We start from the raw sequence: 16,864 nt of genomic DNA on the forward strand, positions 1-16,864 counted from the left end.
CACCGACCGCTAAGTAGTAGTAGTAGTGTAGTAGTAGTAATATTATTATTATTATTATTATTATTATTATTATTATTATTATTATTATAATAATAATAATAATCAAATAATCACCACGTCTTTCTGATTAATTACACGTTACAGTACATTATTTATTTACTTATGAAATCACTATAAACAACACACATGAAACTTAAGTTTCTTTGTATGTTATATTCACCTAAAATACACCAGAAATGTTCTTTCAACAGTACGTTTATCTCCCACAACTCCCATAGCAGTAATTAATGATTATTTAATAGTTAATTTCTTATTTTATTTCATTTTGTATCTTTTTATTTTCTGTATTTATCTTCATTTTATTGCATTTTATTTTGTTTTATTTCATTTTTGTTATTTATTCATTTATTTGTTTATTTGTTTTTCACGATCACGTATTTTATTGAACACTTTTTTATCTGCTTTTATTTTGAAAAAGAAACTTGAAAACGTTGAAATGGAATGGCAACGTTGGTGAAGCAGCGCAGGGTTTCTGTCACGACGAATGGATAAAAACAGGTCTAAATCCGCCGTAAAGTGATTTAAAGTAAGTTATATTGTATCTGCACGTGGGAGGGAGGGTTAACTTTAGTGTCCTACAGGCGGTTCTGTCCGTTTGGAGCTGAGTTACGTCGCTTTTTGTACGCTTTTTTGAGCTTCTTGTACGGATTTCGCCGTTCCACCTTAAATGGTGCAGCACTTGCTGTCTGGCGTCAGGCGTCAGAATGTAAATGCTGCACCATTTAATGTGGAACGGCGAAATTCGTACAAGAAACGGGCGAATAGGAAGCCAACTTCAGCCTCGTGCTGTGGTTTGCGTGGCTGATGTAGCTCAAGCTGAAAACACGGTTTTTAGCTGGTCATTCTGGGCTTTCAGTTTGTCTCAGTTATCAGTTCTGCCCTCGTCTGTCCAGAAATCAATAGAATTACTCTTACACAGCAGATTTCATTGACTCTGCAGGACCTGAGAAACACAGACCTGTCTAACTTAGAGACAGCTGGGCTCAAACTCCTCCTAAATATAGATTTTTCTTTCAGCAACCCTGACAAACATTATTCATGTAGGCTTTGTATGGTGTTTTACAGAAAATAGCTAGTAAAACAGGTTTTAACGTTTAGGTATAGTAAACTATTCTTATCCATGCATACAATATGTAATCTAACAGTACAGAATCAAATATAACAATTACAGACCGTAGTCATCTTTTACCCTGTTCTTCAATGGTCAAGACCCCCCACAGGACCCCACAGCAGCACTGCTGTGTCTGATCCACTTGTACTAGCACGACACACACTAACACACCACCATCAGTGTCACTGCAGTGCTGAGAATGATCCACCACCTAGACAATACTTGCTCTGTGGTGGTCCTATGAGGGTCCTGACCATTGAAGAAAAGGGTGAAAGGGGGTTAGCGAAGTATGCAGAGAAACAGATGGACTACAGTCTGTAATTGTAGAACTACAAAGTGCACCTATATAGTAAGTGGAGCTGATAAAATGGACAATGAGTGTAGAAACAAGGAGGTGGTTTTGATGTTATGGCTGACAGGTGTATATTAATTAGCAATAATATTGACGTTTATTTATAGTTCACAATTAAAATAAAGGTCAAAATGAAGAAGACCTGTAAACTATGTTTATCCAGATAATCTACCCGTAATTCTTAATGTAAGGCTAAAGATGGAAGTGAATTGTTGGCTTTATTTCAGGTGTTGATTTGTAATATTTGATTTTAAGTGATTTTAGCATAGAGTAGCCTGTAAAATGTGTCTGGATCAGTGCTTGTCTATGCCTACTGTCTTCCATGCAGTCTGTAGAGTTAAGAAAGTATGAATTCTGCATTACAGTTATGATTAAAGTCATGGCAGGTCTGAAATTAAATCCCTTCAAATCATGTGTGCGAGTGATTTACCATTTCTCTGACTTTGTGTTTATGTTCCAGCAGGGAACCATGATACGCAGGTCCAGGATCAGCGTCCGGCCGAATGTAAAGCCTACAGGCAGGGTGCCGGCGACCTCTCGAGATGCGTCCCAGGATAATTCCCAACCAGCCCAAGCCCCTGCTGACCTCGCCCACGATGCAGGGGTCAAGACCGGGGAGTGATGAGGTCAGGCCTGCTCCCTCCGCTCCAGCAGCGGAGCCGAATAATAATGCAGAAGTCCAGAGCGACAGTATAATGACTCAGCCAGAGCTCAGCAGTCCTGCAGGGTGAGATATTTACTCTCTGCATTCACTGAGTGATCCTTAGGGCCCTGACTAACCAGTGTTAATGCCTGTGGGTGACCATCACCTTTTGTTTTTGTGCTGTGTCCTGCACTGTTGGCTGATTGATCAGGATGATTCGGCACGGGCAGTAAGCAATTCAAACGATAGTCAGCAAATTAAGCAAATGTCAGGGGTTCATGAGAGCTTAGGCTGATAACACAGTACAGAAAACACAGCATAGATCATTTTTTCCTTTAGTTATGAACATGCACGAATCATGCTTTTCATTTCACTGTTTTAATGTACAGCGTTTAAGTAGCCTTTTGATCGGAACACCACCGCAGTAACGCTCATTTCTAATGGCACCTTTTCTGTGTTATGTTAGCACCAGGCTAACGGTGGTGCACTTTCGCTTTCCTACACTGAGTTTAGCTTAAAGATTAACTTTATATTTCTCCAAAAAACATAATTGAATCATTTAGCAAGTTTTACATCTTAAAGCCCAAAAGGTCTAATTTTTCATGATGGAAAAAACACACATCATAGAAGAAAACCAAGACATTAAAGGGGAATTCCACCCATTCTTCAAACACTCTGCATAATACAGTCATTAAGATGTAAACACAGTCATTCAGTGGTTTGATGAAATGATTTATAGTAGAACGTGTATTTCTTCACAGTGGTGGTGATAGGAACCAGGGTCACAGTGACTACAACACAAATACAACACGTTTTATTTGCTATCTAAAACAGCCAGTGAACTTACTTGTGTCTTCTGAGATTTTGTGTGTGATGATAAAATAGTGATAGGTCTGGAAAAGTTTTATTTGAGGACTGTTTCGTTTTACCACACCCTCCATGTATCTCTGTGTTTTACGCTACAACCTTATCTTAAAACTATGGATCAGCAACGTCTCAGACATTATGTGACACACCTTTAAACCATTTAATGTAATAGCTTTCTGTGAGGGAGCTTTTAGAGGCATTAAACTCCTCAGATATCTGGTTCCTATCACCACCAGTGGCTGTGTTTACATGCAAAGATTTTTGTTGATTCGATTGAATACATTCCGATTATAGATTAAGACTGAGGTGTTTATATTACACTCTCTTCAACAATCTGATGAAAAAACTCTGTTTACATGCTCACTACAAGTAATCCGAGCCAAAATTACCATTTAAGGGCAGTCGTAGGCTGGAGGTTAGGGAACCAGCCTTGTGACCGGAAGGTCGCTGGTTCGATCCCCTCAGCTGACAGTATGTGACTGAAGTGCCCTCGAGCAAGACACCTAACCCTCAACTGCTGTGGATAGGGCTGCCCACCACTCTGGGCAAGTGTGCTCACTGCCCTCTAGTGTGTGTGTGTTCACTAGTGTGTATGTGGTGTTTCACTGCACAGATGGGTTAAATGCGGAGGTCTAATTCCGATGTGTTCAGACACAGTTGGCTAAAAGGTTCATTTCATTCATTTAATTTCATTCATAGTGTAAACGTTACCATGACGACGAGCATCATATGGGTCCAGAGTGAGAATAGTTTTCAGCTGTTGCGCTTGTGTTTTTAACTGCTTTATAATTATGGCAGAAAAATGTACTTCACATGTATTAGGGAAGCGGCGAGAGGAGGGTGTCGTGTTCTGACGTACATAAGCTGGACGTCCGTCGCACCGCCGTCTTTTAAAGATCAGAGCGTAAACTTCGTCTCCTCTGCAGACCAGTTTCTGCTCCGCCATGTTGAACGTTATAAACTTTCACTATGACGCAACGCACATGCAGAACATACTTCAACTTTGCGATTGGGAATGTAATCAAATACAGGCGATTACACGGCTATTATTCTTCTATTTAATGGATTATTTACAGGATTACCCACCTCGTTCAATCAGATAGAAATTGTATTCCGAATGGCCTCAATCAGACTAGACTATTCCAATTGAGGTGTATACATGGACGTATTCTGTTCTGACTGAGCTCTTAGATTATTAACTGATTATTAGGCTGCATGTAAACATGGCTACTGTGAACAATTCTGACTCAGTAAGTTTGCATAGAACGAAGCATTTCACATTAAACTCTGAAAGACATTGCTTCCATCTTAATGATTTAGTTATGTATTTTAGAAATTGATAGAATTCCCCTTTAATGCTGTATTTTAGATTGAGTCTCACAGACTGTGTCGCTGTGTCGAAATTTTTAATCACAGCCTGCTCAATGTTGTGCATTGGATACTTTATTAATCAGGCTGACCAATCAGAGCGCCGTTGTCATGGTTGCAGGTCAAGTAAATGTGCATCACACTTGTGGCAGAGCAAAAAAGCCTATATGACAAGCAGCAGGTTGATTACACACAGGTCAGTCTCAGTCTCAGTCCAGGAAAGTAACTGTATGTGGTTCATTTGTAGAGATGCTGTGTCCCAAAGCACCACCTCCAGCTCTGCATCCACGAGTGGCCCTCAGAGGAGAAAGCGCTTTACTGTTTTGCCGAACCTCGCCAAACCCCGGACTTCCTCCGCTCCTGCTCCCACCCGCACCTCCTCCAGGACCCCCAAATCTCCTGTTAAAGCTGCAGTATCCGCCCCAGAACCTCCTGAGACTACGGCTTTAGCCCCTGCTCCACAGGTAATGATAAAATAGAATAAAACTATAAAAATATTATTATTGGTAGTCGACGTTTTATATAGCTAAACTGAATATATACTGAAATCAAAAAAGAAATAAAACATGAGAATAAAAAATAAGACAGTACACATTTAACACTTTTAAACAGACTGCCAGAAACGGCACTGTGTTTAAAAGCAATATTAATTGAGTGTGTTTTAAGATTCTTTTTAAAAGGGCTGGTAGTTTCACTCAGTTTTTTTAAGTAGAGAATTCCAGAGAGCTGGGACTTACAGATATGTTAACATTAGGATAATAAATTATCTGCATCCATCATAAAAAAGACAGATTTATACCAGTTATTGGGAGCTTTTAAAAACATAAAATAACCAGTGTACTGTAACTACATGATAACATTAGCTGATCGGACCTAGGCCCATTATGACATTCTTATTTTATTAATTTATATTGAAAAAATTGTTTGATTATTTTTCTTCAGTTCCTTCTTATGTAGTTTATTGTTTCAAGTTGAATTAAAAAACAACACTCAGTTTTTTACTGCTTTTTTAAAAATTGGCACTGCTGTTTTGTAGTGCATTTTGTCAGTTGAATGATACGGGTATGGTTTAAAAAAAGAAAGAAAAAACAGTGTCCCGTTAGATATATGAGTAGATAGATGAGTACAATGTGGTCTAGATACATTTGAATTACAAAACCATTTCAATGTTTTTAAATTTGTTTAAAATGTACATACTTTTATTCAAATTTGGAATGTGTATCTTTTGTCTAAACTCAGTATACACAAGTAACCAAAAGACTAAATTAAATATAATAAATTAATACATCATGCTCACTTATTAGACATATTGTTTGATAAATTTTCAAATTTCCTCAGATTTTCTTCAGGCTCAGGCAAACTTAGTGAACAGAGGAAGTTTAAAATTTCAGTTATGGACATTAACGGTTAACTTCACTGTAATTTTCTCCCACAGGCCACATTAGAAAGTCGAGGGAAAAGGAGGCTTTCTGGAGGAGCAAGGCAGCCTAAAGCCCAGCTCAAACCAGTGGCTCCACTTCAGGTCAGCCTGGAGACATCTGCAGCCTCTTTAGAGCAAGACCGTGGGTCGCCATCAGCCAATCAGAACGCAGGATTTTCCTGCCCTTCTGAAGAAATCCATTTAGAGCCTGTAGCCCCTGCTGACAACCTGCCACAGTCTCAGCAGCCCCAGCTTGCTCCATCAGAAAAAGAGACTGTTATACAAGAGCAGAATGATGGTGTTTCTCATGAGAAAAGTCAGTCCATTCCCCAAAAAGAAAACGCAGAACCCCGCTCCACAGCGCAGGTACCGCTGGCTCTGAGGACCCTCAATGACCCAAAGGACCGGCTCAGGCTAGCAAAGGCTAAGAAACTCAGGGAGCTTCTAAAGAAAGAGATGAATAAAGACAAGGTGAGTTTGTGTTTGTGCGTCGTTGCTAAATGCCTGGATTTCTAATCAATCGATTATTGATGCTTTATAAGAGAAAATATTATGAGGAATAAAGCGAAACAAGCAGGAGTGAGAAGGAGTAATCATTTCTGGCTTCAGGACAGGGTTTCAAAATAATTTCCATTACTACACACAGTATTTTGGAAATTTTGACACATTTCCCTTTACTTAGAAAATAATTAAAAGGCCATTTGCTCAAAACTCACAGTTGCATGCCAGACTTTTAAGAAATACTGTGATTGTAAGCTTGAATACTTGAGTTCTGGCTAACATCCTCTTCACTGATGTTGACCTTAGCAGAAAGAAAAGCACCAAAGGCCCAAAATGGGGATCAGAGAGCGCAAATCAGCAAAAGACCACACCAAGATGACCATGAGAGAGCTCATTTACTACCTACCTTCAACCAATCCAATGAAGTAAGTGACTCTGATGTTTTCTGATACCTCAATAATAGTTGGCGTGTACGATTTAAGTAGTGTTAGTGTGATCATTATGAATTGTGTGATGATGCACTGAGTATCATGGGTATTGTCAATACTTTTAGAGCAGTGAAGAACTGCATTTATCATGAAAAGACTGTAAACAACAACAACCAGTATACAATAACTGTATGAACTGTAGTCCTCTTGTTCCTTCTTCGTTTGTTTTTGCTAATTATTATTCACAGTTGTTCGTAGCCTGTTTTGCGTAATGGTGTTTTGCTGTTTTGATGGTGCATTTTGTCATTTTTCAACTTGTTTTCAAATCTCAAAAAAACCCCCGAATAGCATGTTAGATCACCCTTATTTTCATGTCTCAGTTAAGATCGTCTCCTCACCTCTCATGCTTTTTTTTGTTTGCAGGTCATATGTAGAGGATGAGCAGAGAGCCAATGAGACTGTGTTGCCGCCTTCTCCAAAAGCAGCGTAAGACATCCTGTGCATATGAACATTAATACAGATAAAAGGAAGACTACTTCATTTTTTAAAAACATATATATTTATATGTATATATCTCGCTGCTGTTGGAACAAAACCTCCTATCTCCAAAATGAAAACTTTACAGGAGAAGGAAAACACCTGCTTTACATGTAAGTCAATGGAACCAGACTTTTTTCCCCCAAGTCATTTTGGGCCGTTTCTTTTGATCCAGTCATCATGAAATTTACGCACACTGTAAAGGGCAACAGGCATTTTCAAATTATGTCAAAAACACAAAAATGACAAAAATGGAGATACAAGGTTATGTTCAAACAACAGCCATGCATGTAGCCGAAGGCTCTGTTCTTTCTATTCTCGTTCTATGTGCTTTTGTACAACAGTTAAATAAATAAAGTAAGAAATTAATAAACTGGGCCGTAAACGCGGCATTTAATATGTTTTAATGTTAGCAATTCCTTCCACCAAATAATAGTTCCTTAACAAGCAGCTTTTTGCTACTTCAGAGTAACGAGCTCATTAAACACATTAAACTCGTTTCACACTCAGTTTTTTGCTTGTCCTTCTTGTTTTCTTTCTATTCTTGCTCAGGGCAATTACTTTACTTCCTGGTTCATTATATAGTGTATACTTTCGCTGAACTAATTCCTGTCTTATTTTGGCTTGATTGTCTCCTACAGCTGTCAAAGTTGTTGCTTAGCAACAGCGTCTCAGCAGAGTGATACAGTGTTTGTAAAAAAAAACGCTTCTCAACCAATCAGCTTGTGTGGCCGGAATATATATATATATATATATATATATATATATATATATATATATATATATATAAAATCATAATCATTGAGTTACTTACTGACAGTAGTGGTGATAAGAACCAGAAATCTAAAGAGTTTAATCCGTCTAAAAGCTGCATCACAGAAAGTTATTAGAGGAAATGGTTATAAATACTCTGCGTTGGTTATAAATACTAAGTTATAATACTAAGCTTTGACATAAAAAGCATTTTTAAAATCCATTCTTGGCAGAGAGATACATGCAGTGCGTTGTAAGGTAAAATAATCCTCAAAGAAAACTTTTCATTCAGACAATTTACCACTAACTATTATCAATGTTAAAAAGAAAACATAGTTTAGTTTTGAATAGTTAAAAAAAGGGTACATTTGCATTGTAGACATTGCAACCCCTGTTTCCTGTCACCACCACTGTAGAGAGAGATCTGAGTTGGTAAGTTTCTCTACAATGAACCATTGTGCATCAAACCACTCTGATTGGCTTTGTTTACATTTCAGTGATTGAATCATCCATACTTTTAAAAAATTGCTATAACTCCCTTTAAACATCACAGGCATCCATGTTCAGTAACCTACATAAATCAGAGCAAATTTGTTTTTTATTATGTAGTTACTGAGTAATAAAAGCTTGATCCTGCCGAAGGGTTTGTGAATGTTAAAGGTGTAATCTGTGGTGTGACTGCAAAGTAGTGGAATATAGGCATTTATTTTAACCAAAGATAAATGCGTACTGTATTAAATGCTGTTATAACCCATTATAACACTCTGAAGTCAGTGCTGTTGAATCACCATCTTCAGTCATGTTTATGTCCCTGCATTTTAGTGTTGTAGAAAAATCATCCTGATTTGATCTCAGATCAGCTGTCTGCTCTCTGTCCAGTCCTACTGTGGCCCCACCTGTGCCCCCAGTGAGAGATGAGGAAGATGGTGAGCAAGAGGAGGAAACGCCAGACAGTGAAACCAGAGAGGAAGAACCGTTACTGGCCCCCAGAGTGAAGGTGGCGGAGGATGGATCATTGATTATAGATGAAGAGAGGTCAGTGTGACCCACTAAACAGCTGGACAGAACGGTCATTGAGATATTTACACTGCCCTCTTCCTATGGATGGTTTGGCTGAAGCCTGATTGAGTGAAAAAATTGAAAAATGAATAAATCAAACGCTTGTTTTTATTAGGGATGTTGCTGTTCAATCTGAAATATCATATAATCATATTTTAATGGATCGGCATTGTCTGTATTAAGCCTGGTCCTATTGTGATCCTTTGTTTTACCCCACTGTGCTCTGTTTACACCACATTTGTGGAGGTGCCATAGGCAGACGTTATTCACCTGTGGCACTGTGTCGTAACATGACTGCATGTAAAAGTAGTAACAGTGCTTTCAAAGGTGCCTCATTGTAGAATGGTTATTTCACATATGTAGTCCACAAAAAATGTTATCACTTTGAGCATAACATTGACAAAAGTCAGTATTAAAGACATTATAAAATGGTAATTTCAGAAAAGTTTTGTAAAAATAAAAGTGATTTTTACAGAATGATTTTATTATTATATTATTATTAGATATTATTATATTTAGTAATTTACAGTCTAGTACATCATGTCATAGAATATTTGAAGTGTACACCATGTGGCTGTATTATCTCTGAAAAACAAAAATTGGATGATAGTAGGTAGATAATTATCTAATTATCTAAGTAGCAGATAAACTGCAATATTAAAAGACTCAGATCAAGTTTGGGGCAAAAAAATGAACTGAGACGTTTCTTTTAATGGTCACTTTTATTGTAGGGTTTTTATTCAAGAGCTGCAATTTTTTCTAATAGTCTACATTATTAACGTTATTAAAGTTGTCTTAAGTTAAGTGAGAAAATTTAACCTACTAACACTGTGCTTGTGAATTGCCTGTGGATGTACTGCGACATCACGGCCACAGCTAAATGGCAGTCGGGTGCACTATGTTCAGTGTTCAAGCCACACGCCAGAAAATGCATATGCTGGTGTTCTAGGCTACAAAACAGGCATGGACTCTACATTGTAGGCAAAAAAATATTACATTTAAATTGCATTCGCAGGATTGCTCAGAAAAATCGCAGTTAGACTTTTTCCCCAAATCATTCAGCCCTTTTTTATTCTCAGTGCTGTGTTTCACATCTGTGTTTCTGTGTGTAGTTTAACTGTGGAGGTGCTGAGAGTTAAAGGCCCGAATCCAGCGGAGGAGAGAGACCCCATATTTGAGCGTGGATCCACTACGACCTACTCCAGCTTCAGAAAGGGCACCTACACCAAGCCCTGGTCCAACAGAGGTCAGAATAGCAACAGCTAACGTAGAGTGAACCTGTGCTGGTCTTTGAGTAGCCCTGCTCTTCAAATTGTAGTGTTTTCCTGCTCTAACACCTGGTCTATATCAGAAAGGGCTCCTTAATGAGATGATAGAGTGAGCATCACACTGAACACTCTCTCCACCAGTTCAAATTGCTGGATCAGGTGTATTACAGCAGGGAAAACACCAAAATGTGCCGTCAGGGCTACTCAAGGATCAGAGATGGAAACTACTGAACTGCTGTTTATCATCAGGCTGTTTAGGGCCTGTATGATATAACACCACATTTTCTTTTATTTATACAGTCTATACGAGTAATATAAGCTGAATAAATGAGCTGTGTTGAACTCATTGTTTTCATGTTATAAAAACCAAGGTATACATTACATATTACATCAGCTCTCAGTGGTTTAGCTCCGCCCATTCACACTGAAGTTATAAGAAGTGTTTCAGCCTGGGCTGCTTTTGAAAAAGGTACAATACAAGGCAGCCAATCATAACAGATCATTTACATATATCAGCCTTGAAGGCACAGCGCCAAAAGCAGCCTGTTTAATACTATGGGATAAAGAAAAGTTTGTTAAAAAAACCTTTTAATTGTGATTATTTTGATTATGAATATATGTAAATGTGAAGCACAGGAAAAAAATACCAGAGAAATGTACAATGTAGGCCTTTTAAAACCGTAGAGGAGGGACATTTTCAGCACCATCTAGTTGTAATTCATTCTTCTTGGGTGTGTTCTTTAGAGACGGACATGTTTTTCTTGGCCATCAGTATGGTGGGGACAGATTTCTCCATGATTGGCCAGCTGTTCCCTCATCGTGCTCGTATAGAGATTAAGGTAAGAAGTCTTTTCAGTGGAAGCTAATCAAGAATGTAGCAGAGCAAAGGAACAATTTAAGCCTGAACTGAAGCTCACCACAACGGCAGCTGTCAGTGTTTCATATCTACGAGGTATTATTTCGAGTAGATTTCAGCTGCAGTATTTTTTTTAAAGGTGTTTCTTTTTTTCCAGAACAAGTTTAAAAAAGAAGAAAGAGCCAATTCCTGGAGAATAGACAAGGCATTCAGTAAGTGGAATGTTCTGCAGTTCAGTTTGTTAGGATTGTCAAAGCTGAACAGTGAAGAATTACATCCTTTTTATACATAGCCCTTCATTATTAGGGGCTCAAAAGTAATTGGACAAACTATGTTATGCTGCAACAAAGAGAATTGAATTGGATGCATTCTTATCAGTTGCATTGAGGCAAATTTACATTAAAGAAAGCAGTGGCAAATGACGACAAATGCTCCAATTCTAACTGGTAAGGTTATAATATTCAAGCTCAACAGCTAGAAAGGAAGATCAATCAGCCAGTTTCACCATTTTAGGATTGAACTTTATTGCAGTTTAACTGTCTTTCAGAAAATTCATTGTGACCAAAAATTTCATGGTCATTTTTAGTTGCAACATGTAAATTATTTGCAATATTCAACTTAGGCTACGTTTACACAGCAGGTGAAAGTGGCCCAAATCTGATTTTCTCACCAAATCCGATTTTTTTTTGTTTGGCTGTTCACATTATCTTTTAAATGTGTCCTATATGTGACATTAGTCTGAACAGATCAGCTCCTAAACCGACCCGTATGCGCAAAAGAACAGTGCTTCACGTGGCGGCTCGTCCAGAGGTGAACAATCATGACAGCCAGCGAACGCCAGTCGCTCCCGCAGCTTTCAGCTTCATCTTCGCCAGCAGCACAGGAGCGATTATAAAGTTTCAGGCGTTGACAGATGGACTCATCACCCACAGTGTGTTCGAGTTCGCCGTAAAAGGGCTCGATATTCTGCCACTTCTTTGGTTCGTGTCCTCGGATTCTTTAAACTGTTCTCTGACGCTGCAGCCTCGGGCTCCTCCGGCTGCGTTCAGCCGTTCTGAACACGGAGCGGTTTGATGAGTCTCTTCTAATGTTTTGGTACAGAAACATCAGCCTAAATGTTTATGAGTCTCAGCAGCGCGAAATTATGACGAATGTCGAGTTGGATTGATGGAAAAGTCCCATGAATTCCGATCTGGCTGTTCAGACTGAGTCGCATTGCCGCAGATCGGATACGTATCGGATTTCAGTACCACATATGAAAGCGTCTCAAATCGGAATTGAAAATGTCAGATTCAATGCGTTTTTTGCTGTTCACACTGCCACACAGACACACATCTGTGTTACATTTGAGGAGAAAGATCGGATTTGGGCCACTTTTACCTGCTGTGTAAACGTAGCCTTAGATGTAGTTAATCAGCCAAGACGTGTTTGGTGTGTGATGTTTGCTTAGTTTTGCACTACAGCTGTGAGTCTAATGTCACTAAGAAGTGATGAAATTTTGGGGGAACAGTTTGCCTAAATAATCGTACACTCACCTCAGACCATGCCGAGTTGTTGAGTAATGTCTAATATACCTGCTTATGTGGTTTTTGACACCGTGTGACATACTGTTATCTATAAAAATCCAATAATACCAGGTGTATATGGAGTCTGAAATGCTTGCTATTGTGACGTAACCTGATGAAATTCATTTTCTCTCCAGAGGAGAGGCGGCGCCTGGATCTCGACTTCTTCAACAACTTGCTGGAGAAGATCCTCAAAGACGAGGAAAAGAAGCGCAAGAAAAAGAAAGACACATCCAGGTTGCCCAAAGTCCCTCGCATTCCACAGAGAAAGTCAACAGGTGAGTTTTTCAGTCCACTGTTTTCCTCTTGATGTATACCTTCTGTGCCTGTACATCTACTTTACTGCTCCTGTTCTTAGTAGGGTGACATGGGGAAAATATTAGTATTGCAACAGTATTGCTAAATACTGTATTTTATCTTGAAGTTTAATCAGTAATCTGTAATGTGACATGGTTAAAGATGGGTCTGCATTATTTTGACCACAGTAATTTACGTTATTAATGACTTTGGAGGGATTTGTCCCACCCTCACCCTCAGAAACTCATTTGGAACTGTGTTTGTTCAGGATGCACTGTGATTGGTCGAAGTGCTCATTTACATATTACCACTTTTTGTGGCACTACTAAGGCCAGTGTCACAATATTGATTAACAAACCATCCAGCCGTAGTTTTGAGTTTGAGTTTCTCTCTGCAGTGAGGAAGAAGGTCTGCTCTTCTTCAGGCTCAGAAGAGGAAAGCTCGGGCAGTGATGTGATGGAGGGAGAGAAGGAGAATGAGGGCATCTCTAATGATGGAGGGAGCACCACCACTCCCATCACACCCCGGAGGAAAAGTGTGAAGAATGACACAAACAAAGCAGGTGTGCTACAGGCAGCAGGGAGAATATTTATATCTTTGTATAGATAAATTAAGACAGAGCACACTAGCCTGTAGAAATCTAGTTATTGGTGTTTTGCTACACCATTTTAATCTAATTACATGATTGCACAATTATATATGTACTTAACACATAAAATGGACAATGTGTGTAGAAACAAGGAGGTGGTCATGATGTTATGTCTGATCGGTGTATACGATTTACATTCTGTGTTGACAGTTTTGAGTCAGCACTTCTGATTTTTTCTGTTTGTTTTCCTTGTATACCTGCAAACTACTTGAGCAACTATATTAACAAACACTAATATGTTTTTCAGAGAATTTCTCTGCTTGTTGCCACAAGCTACAATATATGATAAATATGCAATCACAACATACGTTTATTATTATTTTTATCTTTTTCACAACTTTTGCACAATTTACCTGCTTTGCCTATTTTCAGAAATGAAAGAAAAAAACATACAACATAGCAAAAAAGCCAAAAGTCCTTGTACCTTGTAGTTTTAATTATGTCACTGATTTATCTTTAGCTGAGGTGGCTGATACAGAAGACGCTGAAAACAGTACAGTTGAAGGACAATCACCTGTGGACAGGTATGTGCCTATAGTGCCTTGTAGCCACACGCTAAGGAAGGTTATGCATTATAAGTGTAATAATTGGAGGTGGGTTTATGGTAAAAAAAAAATATTTAGTTCGTTAACAGACACAATGCAATGTGATACAGTAGTGGAAATAAAAAAAAACTGTGAGTACAACAGTTTTATTTTTATTATGTGTGATAAGGATCAAGAGCAAATGCCGTAATGCCATAATGGGCTGCTAACTTGTTATTATGCAGTTACCAGCTGTTGTTATTAATATTTTAGTCTCTTTAATTAGTGTAGTCTTTTTTAGGATACATGCAGTTGTTCAGTGTTCTTGTACTAATTAAACCTGCAATATGATCAGGAAAGCTAGTTATGATGTAATTTACCATGATAATACTGTCATATATATATATATATATATATATATATTATAAAGAGGTTATATATATATATGTATATATATGTGTATATATATATATATATATATATTGCCACACAACATTTCTGTGGTAAATGTACCCATGAAGATGTATTTCAACTGATGTTGTAACACTATACATAAACATACAGCGTGACACATATGCAGTAAACACTATACAATACAATATATAACACTGTGTATAGAATAATCACTAAAAAATAGACAGTAATTTTATCAGTGCATTCTTACAAAGACTGTAAATCTTACGGACAGATTATAATGATAAACACTTCTCAGAAGAGTTAAGTAACTTTATCGCAATAGGAGAAAAGTTGTTCTTGAAACAGGTTGTCTTAGTTTTATGCACAGTGCCTCTCAGAAGGAAGTGGTTGGAAAAGATGGTATGCTGGATGGGAGGAATCTGTCATTAATCTCTTTGCTTGCTTAAGAGTGTACTGAGTATAAACAGAGACAGCTGAAGGAAGAGGTGTTCCAAGGACAAGACACTGTAAAAAATTGAACATCTATATTTCCATGCCAAACTGTAATAGATGATGTAAGAACACTCTCAATAATAACTGAATAAAACTTAGTAGATCTCTTCTTACTTTGTACTTTTTTCATTTTTGCAAAAAGAATAATCTTTGAGTTTTTTTGGTGTTGTGTCAGAATTTTAAGATTAAGATTAAGTGACCCTTATTAGTCCCACAATGGGGAAATTTCACCTCCGCAATCTAACCCATCCATGCAGTGAAAAGCCACATTCACACTAGTGAAGACACACACTAGGGGGCAGTGAGCACACTTGCTCGGAGCGGTGGGCAGCCCTTTTCGCAGTGCCCGGGGAGCAGTTGGGGGTTAGGCGCCTTGCTCAAGGGCACCTCAGTCACGTACTGTCGGCTCAAGGGAATCGAACCAGGCTGGTTCCCTAGCCTCCAGCTCATGACTCCCCCCATAATATGCGCTACTTCAAAGAATCACTAATATAAGTTTTCAGGAAAATTTTAAAGATTGTACAACAGATATTGACTGTCCTAAAACCTGCACTGACGTTTTTACATTCGGTTTCTTCCTATAATCTACAATAAATTCCACTGTTTTTGATGGTTTAAGCTGGAGGTCACTGTTAGTGCACCATATTAACACATAAAATCAGGTTAATGTAAAAACATATGATCAGATTGCAGCAGCCGGATGTGACAGTGGAGAAACCAGATTTGGCGAGTTCTGGCATTAAACCTGCTCAGCTGAAAGGCCGAGCCCAGAGAGCGCTGCCTAACCTGGAGCGGAAGTGGAGAAACAAGGGACCAACCCTCCAAAAGAAAGCTCAGGACGCACACACCTCAGCAGGGGAGGAGAAGGGGAAGGAGAAAGGCTCAAAGGTACAAAGTCATCCTGGTATGAATGCAAAGCATCCAGTTTGATTGTGCATTTTGTTGAGTACAGTCTTAACCTCAAAGTGCTGGTGTAGGTTTTCATTTGAACCAAGTAGGAGCTTGATCCCAATTATTTATTCAGTTGGCTGCAGTCTCCAAACAGCTGATCATGTGTGCTCAGTCATACAGTGTGGTTTGGTGTGAAAGGCTCCGTTCTAACCAGCCGCGTCAGAATTCTTCACAGTAGTGGTGACGGGAAGCAGATGTCCAAAGAATTTAATGCCTCTAAAAGCAACATCACAGAAAGCTATTGCATGAAATGGTTACACATACACTACCTGACATCTGAGACATTATTTTATGATAGTTTAGAGATGACCTTTTGGCCTAAAACATGTTGAAGGAATAGTCTCCAAAGAAAGCATTTTTTTCCGATTTGCCACCGTTTTGCCATTATTAACACATAAGAAGACACATCTAGGTTCATCGGTATTTTTTGGTTGTATTTGCATTGTAGAGGTTGTGACCACTGGTTCTATTCACCACCACATGAACCATTTCACATCAAACCACTGTGAATGACTTTGTTTACACCTCGAAAATGGTTTTCTGAAGAATTTTTTTTTTTTAATTACCCTTTAAAAACATGCCTAAGTTCTTCTCCTGTTACATAATCCACTGGTCATAAAGTAAGAAAAGGCATTAAGGCAGTTTTATCAAAAATTAATGCATAAAATGGGAGTAAAAAGTCTGCAATATATTTGTAATTATTCTTAAACCTCTTTATTTTTGTTTTAATAATTAAACCAAAACAT

General features: G+C 38.4%; 1 protein-coding gene across 4 annotated transcripts in view; it reads left to right on the forward strand.

The window, feature by feature from the left end:
• The first annotated feature begins 476 nt into the window (after positions 1-476).
• The window catches only part of zgc:162472 (uncharacterized protein LOC553495 homolog), a 35,724-nt gene continuing 19,336 nt past the window's right edge, over positions 477-16,864 (forward strand). For 2 of the 4 annotated variants that reach the window (XM_036588361.1, XM_036588364.1), the window contains exons 1-14: positions 477-586; positions 1,984-2,250; positions 4,649-4,865; positions 5,837-6,292; positions 6,629-6,747; positions 7,174-7,236; positions 8,920-9,075; positions 10,212-10,345; positions 11,112-11,206; positions 11,381-11,435; positions 12,926-13,066; positions 13,483-13,647; positions 14,195-14,258; positions 15,854-16,055. In XM_036588361.1, coding sequence (XP_036444254.1) covers positions 2,066-2,250; positions 4,649-4,865; positions 5,837-6,292; positions 6,629-6,747; positions 7,174-7,236; positions 8,920-9,075; positions 10,212-10,345; positions 11,112-11,206; positions 11,381-11,435; positions 12,926-13,066; positions 13,483-13,647; positions 14,195-14,258; positions 15,854-16,055 — 2,052 coding nt within the window. In that variant the 5' untranslated portion in view covers positions 477-586; positions 1,984-2,065. The remainder of the gene's footprint in view (positions 587-1,983; positions 2,251-4,648; positions 4,866-5,836; positions 6,293-6,628; positions 6,748-7,173; positions 7,237-8,919; positions 9,076-10,211; positions 10,346-11,111; positions 11,207-11,380; positions 11,436-12,925; positions 13,067-13,482; positions 13,648-14,194; positions 14,259-15,853; positions 16,056-16,864) is intronic. The other 2 variants (XM_036588363.1, XM_036588362.1) reach the window with 2 other exon arrangements.

The sequence above is a fragment of the Colossoma macropomum genome, unplaced genomic scaffold (genome assembly GCF_904425465.1).
Source record: "Colossoma macropomum unplaced genomic scaffold, Colossoma_macropomum, whole genome shotgun sequence".
NCBI classification, from domain to species: domain Eukaryota; kingdom Metazoa; phylum Chordata; class Actinopteri; order Characiformes; family Serrasalmidae; genus Colossoma; species Colossoma macropomum.